Here is a 24340-nt window from a genome sequence, read left to right as displayed (position 1 = left end):
CTAAAGGTCGTGGATCGGTACGGGCAACCGGCTTCCCGAGCTACGAGATCGCAAATACACTGCTGCGATATTTTCATAGACCTGATTGAACCGAACAGTATACTGAACAGGGCCTGGATACCAAAGTCCGCAGTGCAGCCAGCCTGCCGGATTCGACGTCGCCGAGAAAAACAAACAAGGGGAAGCGCGATAGCGCGATGCTTCTTGCTGCTGCTAACCATCATCGTCGCTCGCTTATGGTCATAGAAAGAGGACCCCGCACAACTCCAGGTACCAGATTATCAACGAATCATCAGGCGTCTTGATCAATATTCGCAGAATTTCCTATGTCCGGAGAACCTCTTCTAACAATGACTGGGGTCAAACGCTGCATTGACAGGTAGTCCACTTGATCATCGGTTCTGCAATCTTTTTCAACAATGGAGCGTCATTCAATTGGGAAAGAGTGCAGGTCAAAGTCCTGGCAAAGATGCTGCCGCATCCAACGTCAAACAACACTGTTGGTGCGAACACAACCTGAAGAAATGGCGCGTTATAATGGTGTGGCGCAGCGGATCCATGAGGCGCCGGAAACTTGACGAGCTGTAAGGTCCGCGAGTCAAAGACTGTTCTGAAGGCAAGGCGATGCACAGTTTGGAACAGCCGTTACCAAAAGTATCGGCAGACAAAATCTCATGTGCTAAAGCCGGTTTCAACCATATCAGCATGACCCTAGCATGCAAAGAAAGCACCTAGAGAAAGAGCATCATCTTTCGTGGAAAGGCGACATCAACACCGAGGTCAATATAGCACAAAACGAAGCTGATACCGTTATTCCGTCTGCACATGAGGTTTTTAGAGTTGCTTCTTCGATTCTAGTCTGTCTTTGAGTGTGTTGTGTTGTGTCTATTCGGATCAAGTTGGACCCAAGATGCTGTCTCGGCATGAACAATGACGCTCGAGGCAGCACGCATGTGGGTCACGCACGCAGGATCAGCGAGGATGAACAGATCAGGGAGCGTCGGCGCATCTTTCTGGCCGCAGCTGGAATCATCGCATGCATACAATCTGACAGTCGAGGCAGAGTGAGTTGAGGCGTGACCTGGCAGAAGGTCATGGAGATGCTGTTCGAAAATAGCATCGGCGCCCTCTCATCATTTAGGCTCCAGACGGAATGATGGCTTACTACGAAAAGATCCATCACACCCGCTCGCCCGACCTTGGAACCCGGAAGTCAGGCACACCATGTACTGTAATTTAGCAAGTTGACCTGCTTTCTGCCGCGCTTCGGTATGGGTGAAGAGGTATCGGCGGCGAGTAAGAACCATCGAGACCCCGAGAAACACCGCTCCGAACGTACAGTATCTACGCACCGAAGACCTTGCTGAGGGGTTGATCCTGCAGTCTGATACCAGCTGTACCTTGCGTTGGACGAGGTGAGGAAGAGTGTAGGATAATGCATCGATATAGCAGTCTGTCGAGAGTATGTATGAGGCGCAGGGAACAGTCGAGATCGTGTTTGATCTCGCCTCAGAGGTAGTCGAAAATGTTGTGACATTCATTGAAAAACTTTGAAGTTTGGGTGGTGAGTTTCAGGATATGAAGCTATGGGTAAGAGGGAGGAAAATGTACCGGCATGGATTGAGCCTCTGACTCCTCGACTAATAGCGACAACGATGTCCATCGAGCAAGCAGACCGGGCAGTGAAACTGGATACCTTCGACGACGTCAATCAAGGCAAACACGTGACCTTTTTGATTTAATGGCGCAACACCTAGACTGCAAAATGAGCGACGCACTGAGAAGAGGGCAACTTCGTCTCCCAACACAATTTCCTGCGCACCCTCCATGCCCGATACGCCCAGAACACTGTTGCCGATATCGGACTCGCGCCTTCGCCTGACGACACGCAGCAGGCCGCAAAATACGACACATGACACCGATAAAGCCGGGGGTGGGTTTGGAAATGATTAACTGTGCGCATCTTAGATCTGTGCGACTACAAGCTGCTATTCAAAGGGACAGAAAAGGTGGGCTATGATGATGGGGCCTCTGATTGACTCTAAAACTGGGGAACATTCTCTTCGCAGACTGTCCATGAGTTAACACTCTTTAAAGGCGGCCAGACGTCACATAAAGACCTGCAACCTGAGATTCTGGTTGCGCTGGTAGTTATGGATCGCTCTAGCATTGCGGAAGAATATACAGGGCCTGGTCGATAGATCTTCAGCGGCCCTGCCCCCAATGCTCATACGAACATCATCGACTTCTTGACTATGCTGATATGGTTGCCGAAAAAAACGGCGGTTGATACTTTGGTGCATGTGTGCAGGATGATCGGAACAATTCGACAGCAATCCTCCCTGCGGCTCAAGCTGCCTCGCAGCCTAGGGGTTGACAATTCCAGCCTGGGCCCCTTCCAGTCGGCTCGGTCTCTTGTGGACGCTCGATTTGGAAACTGCAACCCCAAAGTTGCGCAAGGGGCACACAAGACGTCAAGCAGTCCAGCCAACGGACAGCTACAACTGCTATATTCGTTGCTGAAGCGAGGCATCTTCATCACCTAGCGCGAGAACGAGCTCAGCAATAGGCAGATGTGTATAGTTCGGCAGGCGATGTAGCCCACCGCCGGTCACAAATTACGATTAGATGGAGGTGAATAAGATGGGCAGCTGGTCATGCGCTACCTGCCAAGCGTTGGTTGATTCCTGGAGTACGGCGTCGATTGATTCTTGGAGCTCGCCGTCACGTCCATCATGTGAGGGAAGTTAACCAAATCAAAAAACCTCACATCCTTGCACAAACGATATACCCATGAGGTTTACCCGAGTCATGACCCGCAAACCATCTGCATGTTCAGACCATTGTGGTCGATCTCAAGCCACCTGCAATTCACTATCTTAGAAGCTTGTACAATCGACTGCTTGAGTACACACGTCGTGGGTCATGTGCATGAGACTGGGGTTGGGGCAGACTTCTTGGCCAGCAGCTATTGATCTATGTACATCAGCTTAGTTGTGCGAGCGGGGCAATATCACGCATGAGTCGGTAACAAACAGGGTCGTGTCTACAAGTTTGTTAATAATTCTGGGTACGAACGCCAACATAGACACAATTCAGAGGTCACTGCGTCGTTACATACTCAGACCTGTATTACCTAAAACACTCACGACGGCCAGGCCCTGTACTCAAGGCTCCTTGGGATCACAGAAATGGCGAACATTTCTACCATTCGACTCTTTCCAGCTCGTAGCATTTCTTGGTTCAACGAGCTTTTTCAATTGACCCAGAACATGCCGAATAAGAACATTGATCAGTTTCACCGCGAACTTGAGCCTTCGCCTGTCAGCTGAGAACTACATCGTACATACAACCATGTTCTCTAAACTGCCGCAATCTTTCATCAGAATATTTGCCTTGCTCAGGCTCTTGAAGATGGAATATGGCTTATATTGCATGCTGTGACAATTCAAGTAGAGATTAGACTGGGCTGTTATTATGGGCATAGGAGTAGCGAGGTGAGGGGCAAATGAAGAAAGCCAGCACAGTAATAGCCTAATGATAGTAACAGACCTTGTGTTATATTTTTGCGAAGTTCGACGTACATAACTCAATCTCGGCGTCGACTTTAACGTTAACCTACCTCTAGCTACAACAACTTCTGCAACGCACGTTTTAGCTCTATTTTGCACGCACAGAGAAGTACGTAAGTAGAGCATTAAGATTTTAGCAGCAGATTTAATGTACGCAGGATAGAACCCAGACAACAAAGAAAGTACACGTAAACAGGAAAGAACTTCTAGCCAGGTAAAAAGAAAGGGCGCAAGCTTTACTAAAACAGCAGGCAGTTTAATATTCCTTATAACAGATAGTAAAAAACTACAGAATTTAAATACAATTAAGTTATTAATACCAAGGGTTGTTGTTACTAAAAGCTTATAGATATACTTTTCCCTATCTTTCTTACGTAATAATATCTAGAAGTCTATAGTTATATTCTATAAATTATTAATTCTTTTCTATACAGAATAACATAGTTACCTTAGAACTTCTAGAAGAAGTAGCGCTGTATAAGTTAGAAATAGAGAACTAAAATTAATAAATACTAGAATCTTAGATTAGAAGGAGGTAATTAGTTATAAAATTAAATAATAAGAATTAAGTAGAATATATATATATATAGTAGTATATCTATAAGAGTTTTAGTAGATAAGTATTTTAGTAAGTAAATATAATCTTATTTTTACTAACTTATAACTTTTTCTAAGTTAATATTATAAGAAGCTAACTCTAAGGGTAGTTACTAGTATAAATTAGATAAATTTACTAAGAATCTATAGTACTAGTTTTTCTCTACTTATAGTTCTTCTAGTAGTATACTAGCTGTTTCTAGTAGGTATTAGTAGTTAGAGTAGTTAAGCTCTAAGGCTTTACTTACTAAGGTTCTACTAGGCCTAGCCTATTATATAAGCTCCCTCTTAGTAAAAAATTTTATATTTTAACTTTACTATAATATAATACGTTAACCTATCTCTATATATAATTTTTACTATAGCTATACTAACTTTACTTACCTTAACTTCTATTTTACCTACTACTATAATAGTAGGTTTACTTAAGAAGCCTATATTATTTTTTAAGTTCTTTTTTATAGCTACTAGCTCTCTAAAGAAGTTTCTAGTAAAGAAGTAAACTTATTCTACTACTAAAGGTAATAAAAAGGCCTTACTTTTACCTATAAGTTTATTTAGTCTATTAGATTTACTTTCTTTTTTACTAATTTCTTATTTTATTAGTTTTATACTTTACTACTTACTTATCTATTACTACTAGCGTTATTTCTACCTTTACCTCTACCTCTATTACTAAGAGCTACTAGCCTCTCTAGCTACCTATCTACTTAGGTTATACCTACTATTTTCTAAAAGATAAAAAAACCTATATTTTTAAAAAGAGTAAGTAGTTTTATAATTACTACTCTTAGAAGTAGTATACTACTTATTATAAAATAAGTAATATTTACCTTTACTTAAGTACTACTAGTTAACTCTTAAGTAGGTTTCTAATTAGCTTAAAGCTAAAGTTATCTTCTTTTATAGTCTTCTTACTATTCTTCTTAGTAATATATTTATAAAGTTTATTACTTTATACTTTAATAAGTTAGGTCTTAGGCTTATTAAGGCTTAGTAAGAGGCTAAGAAGAAGTCTATTAGTTAGCCTAGGTATTAGAATAATAACCTTAGTAATACTATTACTAAGTTACTTTTTTATACTATTATAGTTAAGCTTAGTAATATTTAAGCTACACTTAATTATTAAAGTAAGGCTATTTTAGTTCTAGTAAGTTTTCTTTCTAGTTTTACTACTTTCTTAGCTAATTTTTATACTTTTTTAGGCTAAGACTACTAAAGGTTAGACTAAGTATCTTATTAATATTATTACTAAGCTTATTTCTCTTTCTTTTAAGCTTTAAAAGCTACCTATTTATAAAAATAATAGTAGTACTAGTAATTAAAATACTTTTAAGGATAATACTACTATTAGTAGTAAGAATAAGGTAATATAGTAGTAGTTTCTTAGGTTTTTCCTTTAGTATTCTAATAGATACCTAGTATAGTATAGTATTTTAGGCCTATAGTACTCTATTAGTAATACTCTAGCTACTTATAAGTAGTTAATTTTATACTTATTAACTAATTTTCTTTTCTTCTTTTTCTAGTAATATTTTAATTTTCTTAACTATTTATATTCTTAGCTTTAGTAAGAGTATCTGTTAGTAAACTGCCTATAGTTTCTTATAGTACTTATTACTAAAAATATTACTTTCTCTACCTCTACTCTACTATTACTAGGAGCCCTAGTATTATTATAGTTTATTAAAAGAACTCTTTTAGAAATCTCTTAGTAATTTACTAGTATTATTTTATTTTTTCTTAAAGAAGGCTAACTAGCTATCTAGTACTTTAGCTTCTTTAAAGTTTTCTACTAGCTCTTATAAAGTTATAGTATAGTTTTTCTATTTAACTAGGTATTATTTCTTATACCTTCTACTATATTATTTCTACCTTTTACTTATAATTTTTTTAATTTTTTAGTAGTTTTCTAGTTCTCTATTAATATTTTTTAATATACTTTTAAGTTAGTAATTATTAATATCTTATCTTACTAGAGGGTTTTTAGAGTATAGCTGTAGCCTATTTATATAAAATATTAGGTAAATACTTAAAAGAGTATTTAATTTTATAGTATAAAAGAAGATTACTTTCTTTACTTAAAACTTTATATTTTTCTAGTCTAGTTTCTTACTTAGCCTACTATTAAAGAAGTATTTTTTATACTATAGCTATACTTAGTCTTTCTTTTATAGTTATAGTACTTCTTATTAATAGTAGTTAGCCTAGATTTCTTAAAGTTATTAGGCTTCTGCTATTCTTACTTATATATAATCTAGTATTTCTATAAATTTTATAGTAAATATTCTAGCTAACTTCTTTAAATTATTAGGCCTTTAATATTATTACTAAATTACCTATTCTATATCTTTCTATACTATATCTATATTATATTTATATTATAGAAAGAATAGGCTAATATTAGTAGATACTATATTTCTTTCTTTAATAGTAATTTAAGTAGTAGGATATATTAGTACTTAGTTATCTTATTTCTAATTAATATAGGCCTATAAGTAGAATTCTATAGTACTATTTATTCTTTTAGTAGTACTATTAGTTTCTAGATAGTAACTAGTAAATACTTAATAGGTAATACCTAATTTTTTATAAAAGGTTTTCTAAAAATCTCTAATAAACTAGCTACTATAGTTAGATATAATAGCATTTAAAAGCTAATAATAGGCTACTACTCTTTCTATAAAAGCTCTTATTACTATTTAAGTATTTAGATCTTTTAATAAAATAAGTATTATATCTTTACTTAGCCTATCTATAACTACTATAAAGTACTAGTACCTATTACTTATAAGTAAATTAATAATAAAGTTTATTAAGATTTTCTTCTATACTTTATTTAAAAGAAGAAGTAGTTTTAGTAGTTTTCTTTTTAGTTCTCTTTAAGGCTTAATTCTTCTATATATATTATAGTTTTAGATAAATTACCTTATTATAAATAATATTTCTAGAAAGAAGTAGTTATAAGCTAGAATTATATAGGTATTTTTACAGCCTAGATAGCCTACAGCTAGAGATTTATAGGTTTTTAAAATAATTTTAGTATATAGTTTTTTTAAATCTAGTACCTATTTTTACTTTTAGTAGTATAGAAACCCTTTTTTATTAATAGTATACTTTACTAATAAGACTTTTAAGTTTAGGTCTAAAGAGAACTTTCTTTAACCTATTTCTATAGCCTTTTTTACTTTTTTATATATTAGGTTATTTTTAGCTATAACTTTCTATATTCTCTTAAGCTTTTTTAAGCTATTATAAGCTAGAGTAAAGTTAGTAGTAATTTTTATAGGTATACTATTAAGTTTTAGTAGAAAGTTATTATCTACTAGAAGTATATTATTAAGTTTCTAAGGCTATAAACTTTATATTTAGTAGTAGAATAAAATACTTACCTCTTTCTCTTCTTTAAGTTAAAGTTAGCTTCTTATATATAGCTATAAAAGCTAAAATTCTTTTATCTTTATATACTTATTATTTTAGCTTATTAGTAGATTCTTTTCTTTTTAAAAGAGTATATTAGCTCTTCTATTAACCTTTTCTAAGTAGTATATAATGTAAGAGGCTAACCCTAAGAGTAGTTACTAGTATAAATTAGATAAATTTACTAAGGATTTATAGTACTAGTTTTTCTTTACTTATAGTTTTTTTAGTAGTGTACTAAGAGTTTCTAAAGTATAGGTAGTAGTGTAGGTATTAGTAGTTAGGCCTACTAAGCTCTAAGGCTTTACTTACTAAGGTTTTACTAGGCCTAGCCTATTATATAAGCCCCTCTTTAGTAAAAATTCTTATGTTTTAACCTTACTATAATATAATATGTTAACTTATTACTAACTCTCCTACCTACGTCTATATATATATTTTTTAGCTTTAACTTATATATGCTTTTACCTCTCTTACTCTTCTTTATTAATATAGTTAATACTTATACTAGTACTATTTCTAGTAGTAAGTAGTCTACTCTTACTATGCTTACGCCTACTTAGTATAAGAGGAAGAAGGCTAAGATAGATACTTAAAGGGCTAATCTTACTAAAGCTAAGGCTAAGCTCTCTACTACTACTTCTATATCTATATCTAACTTATTTAGTAAGGAACCTAGTATAAGTTTCTTATTTAAGTTTTACCTATTTTTTTACCTATTTCCTAATATTATCTAAATAGATACTTACCTTATAGCCTACTAACTACTCTACTTCTATAGTTAACGTCCTCTTTATTAGTAAGCTTAACCCTTCTTACTATATTAACTGCGTAATATATCTAGCTACCTAGAGTAAAATTTATAAGTTTAATAAGAGTAGAGCTGCTTACTATTACTACTTTACTAAGGTAAATTCTACTTATTATACTATAAGTTTACTAGAATTACTTTCTTTTCTTTATTTATAGCTAATATTTCTACAGATCTCTAATAAACTTAAGCCTACTATTATTTATATCTATAAGCTCTTACTACTTATTAAAATAGACCTATAGTTTTCTAAGTTACTTAAGGATATTAATAAGGACTTTATTTAAGATCTAAAAGAGACTTAGAATAAGGCTTAAGAGCTTACTCCTAGCTAGAAGAGGTACTAGAATAATTATACTTCTAACTTAGTTACTAAGAGTTTACTTTATAAAATTACTAATAAGTTAAGCTTAATATATACTAGTATTTAGAAGTAGAACTAAGGCCTTATAAACTTAGTAAGTCTTCCTCTTAGTATCTAAAACCTTATTTTTTACCTAGTTTCTTAGCTAATCTGTAGGTTTTTTAGGCTTTTACTATTAATAATTAGACCTACTCTATTACTTAGGCCCTTAAGAAGGTTATTAAATTTTAGAAGTTAAGCTACTTACTTACTAAGTTTAATCCTTTACTACCCTATAGCTATAGTACTAGTATCCTAGCTTCTAGTTCTTTTAGTAATAGCCTTTAGGCTTCTACTATTAGCTCTTCTAATTATCTTTTTTAGTCTAAATAAGAGGGTTTAGTCTCTATTATTTTTAAGTATACTATCTTCTAGGAACTTAGAGCTACTAGTAATAGTAAGCCTAATAGGTATATTAATAAGTAGAAGAATAGTTTCTAGGCTATAAATACTAATTAGGAATAGGTTCTACTAGTGTTTTTCTAGGTTCTTTAGCGTTTATAGAATAGATACCCTAGATATTTACTAGCTCTAGGCTAGTTAGCCCTTTACTATTTCTTTCTTTTCTTTACTATATATAGGTAGTTAATTTTATCTTTATTAACCTGTTTCCTTATAGCCTTTATATTTTTTATTTTTTTTTAGCTACCTATATTCTTAGCCTTAGTAAAAGTACTTATTAGTGTACTACCTATAGTTTCTAGTAGTACTATTACTAAAATTACTACCTTCTCTACTATGCCTTACTATTACTAGGGCCTCTAGTATTATTATAGTTTATTAGAGGAACCCTTATAGAACTCCTTTAGTAATTTACCTATTTTATTTTATTTATCTTCTAAAAAGGCTAATTAGCTATTTAGTGCTTTAGCTTCTTTAAAGTTTTCTATAGGTTTCTATAAAGTTATAGTATAGTCTTTCTACTTAACTAGGTATTATTTTTTATATTCCTTATTATAGTATTTCTATCTTTTACCTATAATTTTCTTAATTTTTTAGTAGTTTTCTAGTTCTCTATTAACATTTTCTAATATACTTTTAGGTTAGTAATTATTAGTATCTTATTCTACTAAGAGGTTTCTAGAGTATAGCTATAGCCTATTTATATAAAATACTAGGTAGATACTAGAGAAAGTGTTTAATTTTATAGTATAGAGGAAGATTACTTTTTTTACCTAGAACTTTATATTTTTTTAGTCTAGTTTCTTACTTAGCCTACTATTAGAAAAGTATTTACTATACTATAGCTATACTTAGTCTTTCTCTTATAGTTATAGTACTTTTTATTAATAGTAGTTAGCCTAGATTTTTTAGAGTTATTAGGCTTCTGCTATCTTTACTTATATATAATCTAGTATTTCTATAAATTTTATAGTAAGTACTTTAGCTAACTTCTCTAGATTATTAGGCCTCTAATATTATTACTAGATTACCTATTTTGTATCTTTCTATACTATATCTATATTATATCTGTATTATAGAAAGAATAGGCTAATACTAGTAGATACTATATTTCTTTTTTTAATAGTAATTTAAGTAGTAGGATATATTAGTACCTAATTATCTTATTTCTAATTAATATAGGCCTATAAGTAGGATTTTATAGTACTGTTTATCTTTTTAGTAGCGCTGTTAGTTTCTAGATAGTAGCTAGTAGATACTTAATAAGTAATACCTAATTTTCTATAAAGAGTTCTCTAAAAATCCCTAATAAACTAGCTACTATAGTTAGATATAATAGTATTTAAGAGCTAATAGTAGGCTATAACTTTTTCTATAAAAGCTTTTATTACTATTTAGGTATCTAGGTCTTTTAATAGAATAAGTATTATATCTTTACTTAATCTATCTATAACTACTATAAGGTACTAGTACCTATTATTTATAGGTAAATTAATAATAAAGTCTATTAAGATTTCCTTCTATACTTTATTTAGAAGAAGGAGTAGTTTTAGTAGTCCCCTTTTTAGTTCCCTTTAAGGCTTAGTTCTTTTATATATATTATAGTTTTAGATAAATTACCTTATTATAGATAATATTCCTAGAAAGAAGTAGTTATAAGCTAGAATTATATAAGTGTTTTTACAGCCTAGATAGCCTATAGCTAGGGATTTATAGGTTTTTAAAATAATTTTAGTGTATAGTTCTTTAGAATCTAGTACCTATTTTTACCTTTAGTAGCGTAGAAACCTTTTTTTATTAATAGTATACTTTACTAATAAGACTTTTAAGTTTAGGTCTAGAGAGAACTTTTTTTAACCTATTTCTATAGCCTTCTTTACTTTTCTATATATTAGGTTATTTTTAGCTATAACTTTTTATATTCTTTTAAGCTCCTCTAAGCTATTATAGGCTAGAGTAAAGTTAGTAGTAATTTTTATAGGTATACTATTAGGTTCTAGTAAGGAGTTATTATTTACTAGAAGTGTATTATTAGGTTTCTAAGGCTGTAGACTTTATATTTAGTAGTAGAATAAAATACCTACCTCTTTTTTTTCTTTAAGTTAGAGTTAGCTTTTTATATACAGCTATAAGAGCTAGAATTCTTTTATCTTTATATACTTATTATTTTAGCTTATTAATAGATTCTCTTCTTTTTAGAAGAGTATATTAGCCCTTCTATTAACCTTCTTTAGGCAGTATATAAAGGTTAAATTAAATTAGCTAAGTATATTTAACTAGCGTATATACCTCTTAGATAGTAGCCTTATAGTATAGAAATACTCTAGGTTCTTATAATCTATAATAATAGTAAACTTTAGAACTTACTAGAGTTTAGTACCTTATTAATTAATATACTTTATAATAGCTAATAGCTCCTTATTATATATAGTATAGTTTACCTTAGTTACTATATTCTTTACTAAGTAGTATACTACTATATAAAGTAGCCTATCTTTTCTAAACTATAAAAGAACTCTGCTAGTTACCTACCTAGAGGTATTATATTCTATTACTATTTCTAGGTTTAGGTTAAAGTTAGCTAATACTAGTTTAGAAATAAAGGTACTTTTAAGTTTAAAAAATACTATTTTCTAAAGTTCTCTTTATTAAAATACTACTTCTTTCCTAGTAAGTTTAGTTAGTAGAGTAATAATTTCTAAGAATCTCTTAATAAACTATTAGTAGAAGTAAGTAAATCTTATAAAACTCTAAATACTTTTAATACTTTTTAGCTATTTCTAAGTATAGATTACTACTATCTTCTTTAGGTTTATTTAAATACTGCTACCTGCCTCTATTATAAACCCTAGGTACTTAGTCTTCTTAATACTAAAGTTATATTTATTAATATCTAGTTATAGGCTTACTACTTTAAGTTTCTAAATAATTATTTTAATTTAGTAATTATAATCCTCCTATAATCTATCTAAGTAGATAAGTATATTATTTACGTAGGCTAAGTAGTATATATCTAAGTCTTCCTAAAGTACCTAATTAATATATTATTAAAATATACTAGGGGTGTTAGTAATACTAAATAAAGTAACTAGCTATTTATATAGCCTAAATTAGGTATAGAACGCTGTTTTCTATTTATCCTTCTCTACTATATATATCTAGTAGAAGGCTTAGATAATATTTACCTTTATAAACTATTTTACTTTAGCAATTTAGAATAGTATCTTATAGATAAGTAAAAGGAAATATCTATTTTTATATATAATAGTATTTAAAGCTTAGTAGTTTACGCAGAATTATAGCCCTCCTCTAGGTTTTTTTATAAATAGAATAGGAGTAGTAGTACTAGATTTACTTACCTAAATAAACCTATAGTTTAGGTATAATATAAGTTCCTTCTATAACACTAGTAGTTCTTCTTTTAATATATTATATAGTAGCTTTTATAGAACTTTTACTAGCTTACTATCTTTCTCTATAGTTTTAATAGAGTAGTTAATAGTAGCCTCTCTTAGTAGTATAAGCTTATTAGCCTTTTTCTTTAAAAAGGTTTTAAACTTACTTTATAAATAGCTTAGTAACTTCTTTTAAAGGTTAACTATTTTTTTTTTCTTTAGCACTTTCTTAATATCTACTATAAAGGTAGAATATAGTTAGATTTATTTATCTTTTTAAAATTATTTAGCCTAGGCTAAATATACCTATATACTAATAGCCTTAGGGACCTTTATAGGTATTCTACCTTTCTAGCTTTATATTCTAGTTTAGCTACTATAGATAAATATAGATTTCTTTACTAGTACTAGCGTTACCTAATATCTATCTATTTAAGGTTTCCCTAGAATAAGGTTATACTCTTTATCTTCTTTTAACTTATAGGCCTATATTTCTTTTTTATAGCTATTTATATTTATTTATATTTAGATAGCTACTTCTATTTAGGAGGACTTTCCTTTTACTTTAATAATAAGTCTCTATATAATTATAGTATACTTTAGATTATTATTTCTTATAAACTTAAAGAAGATAACTAAATAAGTTAAGTAGTTAGTATTAATTAAGGTAGATACTACAGCTATATTATTTATAATTATATAAATAGTTAATAGTTTCCTATCTAGCTAGTTCTGCTAAAATAATAAGAACTACTCTCTTTCTTAATTTAGTTTCTTATACCTCTACTTATATTTATATATAGAGGTTTTTAGTTTTCTAAACCTACTATTTCCTTATCTAAGAACTCTTTTAGGTTATAAGTTACTATAAGGGTAGCTTAAGCTAAATAATTAGCTAGCACTAGAAAGTACTTATTAGCGTAGTACCTAGGTTTTCTATAATATAAATATAGGTTCTTTTTTCTATAGAGGAAGTGCTCTTTTTTAAAGACCTATTTAGCTCTATTCTAGGTTTTACCTATTACCTTAATTACTTAACTAAAGTAAGCTTTTAAGAGTTCCTAATTTATAAGGTTATTCTAAGAAGACCTTATATATAAGAAGGTAGACCTAATCTTAGCCCTAAAAAGATTTTCCTTAATAGTAACTACCTAAGTTATTAGTAACTAGATAGTCTAGTTACTTAGTACTTCTATAGATATTATTTAGTTTTATAGGTTAGGCTGTAGGGCACTAAGATACCTTATTTTTAGGTTATTAGTATTACCTTTCTTTTTTACTTTAAAGGCTAGCCTTATAAATTCTATATTAAAGTATTATAAGGAAAGCTTCCTTTACTAAAAGGTTTAAAGTTTCTACCTAGCCCTCTTAGTATATAAGTTATTTATAAATTATTTATTTAGGAATATTTATAGGCCTTCTATAGTACCTATCTTATTATAATTTATCTATAATAGGGTAATACTAGCTGTAGGCCCCTTTAATTAGTTAAAGATATACCTAGGGCCTAATTCTAGTTTTCTAATATTACGTTCTAGCTTATAGTTTATCTAGGTTTAAAACCTCTAATAGTCCTTCTAGTTACTATTAAAGTAGTTAGAATTTAGTATCTTAAAGTTTTTTATATAGGTTCTAGTAGTTACTATAGGAAAGGTTAGTTCTAGAACTACTCTTAGTTTATATACCTCTTTCTCTAATTATTAAACTCTCTGTTTAGAAGAAGTAGGTACTAGTAGTATATTGTTTTTAAGGAGGTTAATCTTCTAGGTTAGTATCTATAGTATATTATATAGTTCTTCTAAAGAGGACCCTTTATTAAATTCTTTAATTAGTTATTTCCTAGCTACTACTAATAATAGGCTAGCTGTTAAGATTAGTGTATTTATAAACCTTATTATCTATTATTTATTCTCTTAGAGACTCTAGAAAACTAGCTAAAGTTTTAGTAGAACTTTCTATTTATTTAGGTTTTATCCTGTTATAGTTTGTAGGCGTATTTTAATTACTTCCTATATAAAGCCTATCTCTGCTAGCTGTAAAGCTTCTGCTTTTAGCTTAGTAACTATAGTATTTCTTTTAATAGATATACTACTAGTAGTTCCTAGGGTACTTCTAATACCTAGGGGTATTTTTATAAGCAAATTTAAATATAAGAGGCTAACCCTAAGAGTAGTTACTAGTATAAATTAGATAAATTTACTAAGAATCTATAGTACTAGTTTTTCTCTACTTATAGTTCTTCTAGTAGCGTACTAAGAGTTTCTAAAGTTTAGGTAGTAGTATAGGTATTAGTAGTTAGGCCTGCTAAGCTCTAAGGCTTTACTTACTAAGGTTCTACTAGGCCTAGCCTGTTATATATAAAGGTTAAATTAAATTAGCTAAGTATATTTAACTAGCGTATATACCTTTTAGATAGCAGCCTTATAGTATAGAAATACTTTAGGTTTTTATAATCTATAATAATAATAAACTTTAAAACTTATTAGAGTTTAGTACTTTATTAATTAATATACTTTATAATAGCTAATAGCTTTTTATTATATATAGTATAGTTTACTTTAGCTACTATATTCTTTACTAAGTAGTATACTACTGTATAGAGTAGCCTATCTTTTCTAAATTATAAAAGAACTCTACTAGTTACCTACTTAAAGATATTATATTCTATTACTATTTCTAGGTCTAGGTTAAAGTTAGCTAATACTAGCTTAGAAATAAAGGTACTTTTAAGCTTAGAAAATACTATTTCTTAGAGTTCTTTTTATTAGAATACTACTCCTTTTCTAGTAAGTTTAGTTAGTAAAGTAATAATTTCTAAGAATCTCTTAATAAACTGTTAGTAGAAGTTAGTAAATCCTATAAAACTTTAAATACCCTTAATACTCTTTAGCTATTTTTAAGTATAAATTACTACTATCTTCTTTAGGTTTATTTAAATACTATTACCTACCTCTATTATAAACTTTAAGTACTTAGTCTTCTTAATACTAAAGTTATATTTATTAATATCTAGTTATAGGCCTACTACTCTAAGTTTCTAAATAATTATCTTAATATAGTATTTATAATTCTTCTATAACCTATCTAAGTAGATAAGTATATTATTTATATAAGCTAAGCAGTATACATCTAAGTCTTTCTAAAGTACCTAATTAATATATTATTAGAATATACTAAGAATATTAGTAAGGCTAAATAAAGTAACTAGCTATTTATATAGCCTAAACTAAGTATAAAATACTATTTTCTATTTATCTTCTTCTACTATACGTATCTAGTAAAAGGCTTAGATAATATCTACCTTTATAAACTATTTTACTTTAGCAATTTAGAATAGTATCTTATAAATAAGTAGAAAGAAATATCTATTTTTATATATAATAGTATTTAAAGCTTAGTAGTTTATATAGAATTATAGCCTTCTTTTAGGTTTCTTTATAAATAGAATAGAAGTAGCAGCACTAGATTTACTTACCTAAATAAACCTATAGTTTAGGTATAATATAAGTTTCTTTTATAATACTAGTAGTTCTTCTTTTAATATATTATATAGTAGCTCTTATAGAATTTCTACTAGCTTACTATCTTTCTTTATAATATTAATAGTATAGTTAATAGTAGCTCCTCTTAGTAGTATAAGCTTATTAGCCTTCTCTCTTAGAAAAATTCTAAACTTACTTTATAAATAGCTTAATAGCTTTTTTTAGAGGTTAACTATTTTTTTTTTTTTTAGTACTTTTTTAATATCTACTATAAAAGTAAAGTATAGTTAGATCTATTTATCTTTTTAAAATTATTTAGCCTAGGCTAAATATACCTACGCACTAATAGCCCTAAGAACTTCTATAGGTATTCTACCTTCTTAGCTCTATATTCTAGTTTAGCTACTATAGATAAATATAGACTTCTTTACTAGTACTAGTATTACCTAGTATCTATCTATCTAGAGTTTTTTTAAAATAAAGTTATATTCTTTATCTCTTTCTAGCTTATAGGCCTATATTTCTTCTTTATAGCTATCTATATTTATTTATATTTAGATAGCTACTTCTATCTAAAAGAACTTTTCTCTTACTCTAATAATAAGTCTTTATATAATTATAGTATACTTTAGATTATTATTTCTTATAAACTTAAAGAAGATAACTAAATAAGTTAAGTAGCTAGTATTAATTAAGGTAGATACTATAGCTATATTATTTATAATTATATAAATAGTTAATAGTTTTCTATCTAGCTAGTTCTACTAAAATAATAAGAACTACTTTTTTTCTTAATCTAGTTTCTTATACCTCTACTTACGTCTTTATATAAAGGTTTTTAGTTTTTTAAACCTACTATTTTCTTATCTAAGAACTCTTCTAGGTTATAAGTTACTATAAAGGTAGCTTAAGCTAGATAATTAGCTAGTACTAAAAAGTACTTATTAGTATAGTACCTAAGTTTTTTATAATATAAATATAGGTTCTTTTTTTTATAAAGAGAGCGCTTTTCTTTAAAGGCCTATTTAGCTTTATTTTAAGTTCTACCTATTACCTTAATTACCTAACTAAAGTAAGCTTTTAAGAGTTCTTAATTTATAAAGTTCTTCTAGAAAGACCTTATATATAAGAAAGTAGACCTAATCTTAGCTCTAAAAAGATTTTCTTTAATAGTAACTACCTAAGTTATTAATAACTAAATAGTCTAGTTACTTAGTACTTTTATAGATATTATTTAGTCTTATAGGTTAAGCTATAGAGTACTAAGATACCTTATTTTTAAGTTATTAGTATTACTCTATTCTTTTACTTTAAAGGCTAGCTTTATAAATTCTATATTAAAGTATTATAAGAAAAGCTTTCTTTACTAAAAAGTTTAAAGTTTCTACTTAGCTCTTTTAGTATATAAGTTATTTATAAATTATTTATTTAGGAATATTTATAGGCCTTCTATAGTACCTATTTTATTATAATTTATTTATAATAAGGTAATACTAGCTATAGGCCTCTTTAATTAGTTAAAGATATACCTAAAGCCTAATTCTAGTCCTTTAATATTACGTTCTAGCTTATAGTTTATCTAGGTTTAGAACTTCTAATAGTTCTTCTAGTTACTATTAAAGCAGTTAGGATCTAGTATCTTAAAGTTTTTTATATAGGTCCTAGCAGGTACTATAGAAAAAACTAGTTCTAGGACTACTTTTAGTCTATATACCTTTTCTTTTAATTATTATACTCTTTATTTAGTAGAAGTAAGTAGTAGTAGTATACTATTCTTAAAAATATTAATTTTCTAGGTTAGTATTTATAATGTATTTTATAATTCTTCTAGGAAGAGTTATTTATTAGGTTTATTAACTAGTTATTTACTAGCTACTACTAATAATAGGCTAGCTATTAAGATTAGCGTATTTATAAACCTTATTATTTATTATTTATCCTTTTAGAAACTTTAAGAAACTAGTTAAAGTTTTAGCTATACTTCTTATTTATCTAGGTTCTGTCTAGCTATAGTTTAGAAGCGTATCTTAATTACTTTCTATATAAAGCCTATCTTTACTAGCTATAAAGCTTCTACTTTTAGCTTAGTAACTATAGTATCTCTTTTAATAAATATACTGCTAGTAGTTTTCTAGGACTCTTCTAATTTCTAGAGGAGTTTTTATAAGTAAATTTAAATATAAGAAGCTAACTCTAAGAGTAGTTACTAGTATAAATTAGATAAATTTACTAAGGATCTATAGTACTAGTTTTCCTCTACTTATAGTCCTTCTAGTAGTATACTAGCTGTTTCTAGTAGGCGTTAGTAGTTAGGGTAGCTAAGCTCTAAGGCTTTACTTACTAAGGTTCTACTAGGCCTAGCCTGTTATAAATAATAGTAGAGGTTAAGGAACACTGCCTAGTTTTACTATATTTTAGCTCTTCTTATAATATTTAATTCTACCTACCTAATCTAGAAATTTTTATATCTGCTTAGGTATTTTTAGTTAAGCTAGGTCTACTAATAATACTAGTAATACTAAAATATTTAATTATATATATAGTACTTAACTACTCTAAACTACTTCTTATAAGAATTACTTTTTTTACTATATAGTTAATACGCCTTATATATTTAAGCTATAATTAGGTAGAGCAAAAAGTTTTTTAAATATTAAAAGATATATAGGTAAGATTTTAGTATATTTTATTATATTTTATTTCTATGTCTTTTTATTATAATCTACTGCTTATTACCTATCTCTATTACTATTACAGCTATTTACGTCTATTTCTACTTATATCTCTACTCTTAGTCTACCTTATACTACTTTAACTTATTTTTCTTCTACCTCTCTATCTTATTCTACAAGATTTATAACTATTAACTACTATTAGCTATTTACTATTCTAATATTCTGTTTTCTAATCCTATAAATTTTATTTTTCTATTATTAACTACTACTCCTCTACTATTATTAACTCTTTACCTATTAACTTTCTTTCTTTATTATTAACTTTAACTACTATATTATCTTCTTATACTACTCTATTTGTAATAGCCCTTGTAATCTCTTAACTTAGTATAATCCTAGTAGTCTTAATAGTAATATTACCTCTTTTATAAGTATATATTTCTACCTACCTTAACTTAGTTTATTATTTTAGGTTTATAGTATCTTTATGCTTCTAGTGTAAGTAGATAAACATAATACAGTAAGAATCTAATATAGTAACTTAGTATAGAAGCTATTACCTAGCCTCTTTTTATATAGTAAATATTAGTTAAAGTATCTAGTAATAGTAATAGAGAGCTAATTAGATATCTTTCTAATAACTAGCTATTTAATATACTAGTATAGACGTATATTTAAGAGCCTAGGTAGCTATTAGTTAAAGTTTAGTTTAGTTATAAACTCTAGATTATATTATAAACTATAGCTAGGTTATAAAAACTCTTTAATTAACTAGTAATTCTAAATATATAACTAGGACAGCTTTAAAGAGAGTATAGGTAATAATAGTTTATATAGATAAGCTAGTATATAAATATTCTACGCGCTTTAAGAGTTAAGATCTTTATCTATTTATCTATCTATCTTATTTATCTTATCTTATCTTTCTTTATAACTAAGATTATACTTAACTAATAATATAATTCTATTAGCGTAGCCTAGGAGTTTCTATGCTATATCTTATAGTAAACTAATAAATAAAGGATTAAAGTAAGTAATTACTAGTACTAGTATAGTACTCTAAATATCTATAGTAAGATCTCTAAAGACCTAGTTAAGTAGTAGAAGGAAATAAAGAGAATTACTTAGTATAATAGTAATATATTCTACTTAAGTAATCTAGATATTAAGTAGCGTCTTATACTTAATAAAAGGCTTAAAGTAAAGCTTTATAAAGTTAAAGTTTAGCTTCTTCTTATATATATTTATAAAGCTAATAAGGCTTTCTTTAACACCTAGCTCTTCTAACCTAATAGCCTTACTACTAAGTAGCGTAATAATACTTTTTTAACTAAGAATAAGAGGCGTTTTAAGTAAGCTTTTATAGACCCTAGGTATACTACCTAGAAAAGAAGACTTATAGAAGTAATTCAGAAGGTATAAAACCTTACTACAGGACTATAAGATTAATATAGAATAAGAATAAAGCTAGCTAACCTTATTAAGAGGTAGTAGTAAGAGTAATAGTAATAGTAATAGTAATAGAAAGTAAATAGTTATAACTAGGTTAAACTTTAGCTACTATAGTTAGTATAAATAATAAGAACTAATAAGTAATTAAAACGCGTACGTAACTAAAATATAATAGTAATGTAATATATTAATCTCTATTCTCTAGAGATTAACTTAGTTTATATATTTCTTACTACTAATAAAAAATCCTACTAAGCTAAGATTACCTCTAAAGATACTAACTATATACCTCTATAGAACTTAAATTAAGCAGCCTATAATAGTAGATTAATTAATACTTAGTAGTATATTACCTTTTTAGAAGTAAAGTAGTATTTACTTTACTAAGGTCTAATAGTAGTATAGTATATAATCTACTTATTTAGATAAGAGTAATATTATTAGTTATTTCTATTTTATTATACGCTATAATAATAATTATTAAATATACTTAAAAATACCTACTAGCTAAGTAGAGGTTTCTATATACTATAGTATATAAAGGTATATTATAGTATTACTTCTATAAAGTTTTATACCTATATAAAGCCTATTCTAGTAGTACCTAATCTTATTATTATATAGATTATAATACTTAAGTACGTAGTCTAGTATCTTTTACTTTTTACTCTTAGAGTTATTAAATTTTTAGGTACTAGAGAAACTCTAACTAAGGTTCTTATTAATAATAATTATATATAGGCTTAACTCTTTATATAGCGTATTATACTAGTCTTTAATAAGCTAGTCTCTAGTACCTAATATACTCTTCTATATAATACTATATAATAATATAGAAATTCTGCTATAGATTTTATTTAGGTTAAAGATAAGTACTATTAGCTTACCTTTATAGAGGTACTACTAGAGATATATAGTCTACTAAGTAAAGGTAATAAAGCTTCCTAGACTAATACTATTCTTTTCTACTAGAAAGCTTTAAGTATAACTACTAGTAGAAATATAACTATTACCTCCTAAAGTACCTATATTAGTATTAATAAGTAAGATATAGAATCTACTCTAATATTTATTTCCTACTAAGGAAGAGTAATAGATAGCCTAAGATAGTAATATCCTGCTAATAATTTCTAGTAGGACGGATTAGCGTAACTATATAATTCTAGATTATCTTATAGGTAGTTTAGACTTATACTATATCTAGAATATTTATTAGTTATGTATATTTTTCTAATTATTATAAATATAGACAAAATACTTAAGAGGATTTATAATAGCCTTCTATTAGTTATATTATAGAGTTATATTATATTAAGAACGTATAACTAGTATAGCTTAGCTTAGTTAAGTAGTAGCTTCTAGTTTTTTTACTAATAAGTAAGATATATATTTTTCTAGCTATTAGGTATAGTTTAGCACAGTTAAGTAGTATTCTTAAGAGCTTATATTAATAGCTAAGTAGCGTAGACTTTTCTAAGGCTTTTTAGTAGGTTAGTAAATAGTAAGACTCTAATAAGCGTTTTCTTTACCTTAGGTACCTAGATCTAATTAAAGTGTTTATATAATCTAAGGTAAAACTCTAGATCTTTAAAGTCTATATAAAGCCTAGTATATATATTAGATACAGCTTAGCTTAGCGCAGTTAATAATATTAATATAGATCTCTATACTAATACTAAATATTTACTCTACCTATATATATTCCTCTTACTATAGAGAATTAATAGGATATAATTACTTATTATAGTTATATAGCTTTGCGAGTTTTAGTTACTAGTTACTAGTAACTAGTTATAAAGATAGGAAAATATTAGTTAACCTAGACTTAGTAAGGGCTAAGCTAATATATTTCTAGTAAGTAATATTATAGTTAATAATACGTCTAGTAAAGCTAGTTTATACTATACTATAATAATAGTAGGTAGTTTTAGAAGATAGTTATTTAGGATTACCTAGGTATACTATTAGTAAGAGTAGTAAAAGTTCTCCTTAGTTAGTTTACAGCGTAATTATAGCTAATATTTAGCTAGTAATAACGGTGTTAATATCCCGCTGCTCTATTTAGGTATATCTAATAGATATATATCTTAGCTAAGTATACGCTCTATAATAATAGTAGTTTTAGGGTATAATACTTCTAGAATAGTTTAAGATACCTTATATATAAATAATAAGTTTCTTTCTTAACTAGTCTATAGTATTAAAACAGGCAGTATTAGACTAGTAATAATAGCGTCTAAGGCCTAGTCTCTCTTAATTAATGTAAGGAATATATACTTTTAGTTAGGTACCTTCTCTATAGCATAGCAGATTATAGTATAGACAAGCTAATTGCCCTATATACGTATAATAATATCTTCCTGCCTATAACTACTAGCAATCTTAAGGAAGCAATAGTAGTACTCTAGAGTAGGCAAATTACTTCTATAAGGCAGATAATACTAAGAAGATTAATTATATAAATAAATACAGTAAAGCTAAGCTTACTAGTTAGTAACAAAGGCGTTTCTACAGCTAGAGTAGGATTTCTCCTACAACGTCTTTAACTTCTATTTTCTACCGCTAACAGATATCTAGGACTGTGTGTTAGTTGCTAAGCGTTGTTAACGCCGTGCTGAGTTTGTTAACCGTCTTTTTTACCTTAATATCTATATTGATTAATCCCTCTCCCACAGCCTATATGTCGTGTCACAAGTTGCCTTGGACTACGTAAAGGACGGTGACAGATGAGCGAGTTATACGAACACGAGCGAGCTGCCCCAGCTCTTACGTAGAAAGGGAGGCATGGTTTGGTTCGTTTAACAAGAAATGTGACTTAGACTGTAACAGATTGTTATCAACTGCCTGTGGATAATAAAGATAGGTCGAACCTACTGCACGCTAAGCTGTAAACATATCAATCCTGATGTCAAGCGGGATGGAATGTGCTAGTTGAGCGATTGTTCTCACCCACATCTCCCTTCTTGTGCGCCGCCCATGGTGGAATGTAGAAGCTTCGTCAATGCGTCGCGGTCAAGCTTGGTGAAGCAATGCTTGGCGTAACGTTGCAGCAGGTTTTGGCTACAGGATAGCCGGCCTGCATACTGCGCGTCTCTGCCTCGACTTGCTGAATATCAGATCCACCTTGGCTAAAGCTTTTTCTGGAACCAAACTATCAATGGCGCAGTGTGCCGGTGTTGATCGCAAACGCAGGTGTGGTTGCTGCGATGCGACGAGAACATCATTGTAGGCCAGCGGTGAGCATCCTAGGCAGCTCTATCGTGGATCAATTTCGGTGGCGATAAGCCTAAGAGATGAGTTTCGGCGTGGATGGGTCCCAGTGTGCATGAGCGATAATGATGAAGATGATTGACAGCATACACGCGCCCCATCGGGTCGGCAGGAGTTGAAAGCTCCGACTCTGATCGAAGCAACGCACGTACCATGGGTTGCAGCCACCCCAGCTAGCGTCCATTGCGAACTCCCCGCTCCCCGCGCATTCCCCATCACGCTACTCCGCACTGAGCGCAACCATGTGCGCCGCCCACACGCAAACCAAGGTTGTATCCGCGCTCAATGAGTCGCCTACAGACTTGGGCTTCGCCACTACCCACCCATCCTTCCGCGAGCATCTCGTAAGGAGCGGCCACAAACACACTTCTCCGAACCGACCTATTGCGCCGCACTCACGTCCACGCTCGCCTCCACGCTAGTTGCCGGACTCGCTTGCAGATATGCCGTCGCGAACAACCGTCTTGCTACGCCCGCGACGTACGATTCGCCGCTCGCTCTCTTCTCCTTCGGCCTGATTGTCTTCGCGAGATTGCATGTGACCTTGTTACTCGTCTCACACACGTTGAAAATTGGGCGTTGTGGCTTGTTATACTTGGTTGCTCCGCGGGGCTGATGTGCATAGCAGCTATGGGTCTGGACATGCGCAACTCTGTTGGGGGAGACATACGAGTGCCCGAAGGTAACGCGCAACGAAATTCATGGTCAGAGTTGTCAAGAAGATGATAGACAATTGAGCACCTGTTACTCGATGTAGAACAGGGTTGAGACTGACATAGGATGCTTCTGAGGAGCAGCGTATCAAAATTACAAGATTCGACAGGAAATGCTAATGCAGGAACTACACCCTATATATTGTTA

At 29.9% G+C, this 24340-nt stretch overlaps 1 protein-coding gene across 1 annotated transcript; it reads left to right on the top strand.

Moving 5' to 3' along the window:
• Nucleotides 1–23721: 23721 nt before the first annotated feature.
• Nucleotides 23722–23997, top strand: P153DRAFT_391229 (uncharacterized protein; the record flags this gene model as incomplete). Its single annotated transcript, XM_033671028.1, has 2 exons — nt 23722–23823; nt 23902–23997. 2 exons carry the CDS (start codon nt 23722–23724, stop codon nt 23995–23997), a joined length of 198 nt encoding a protein of 65 aa, XP_033518195.1.
• Between the last annotated feature and the right edge of the window lie 343 nt (nt 23998–24340).

This window comes from Dothidotthia symphoricarpi (genome assembly GCF_010015815.1).
Source record: "Dothidotthia symphoricarpi CBS 119687 unplaced genomic scaffold P153scaffold_26, whole genome shotgun sequence".
NCBI lineage: Eukaryota > Fungi > Ascomycota > Dothideomycetes > Pleosporales > Dothidotthiaceae > Dothidotthia > Dothidotthia symphoricarpi.
This window is presented reverse-complemented; position numbering and strand designations above follow the sequence as displayed.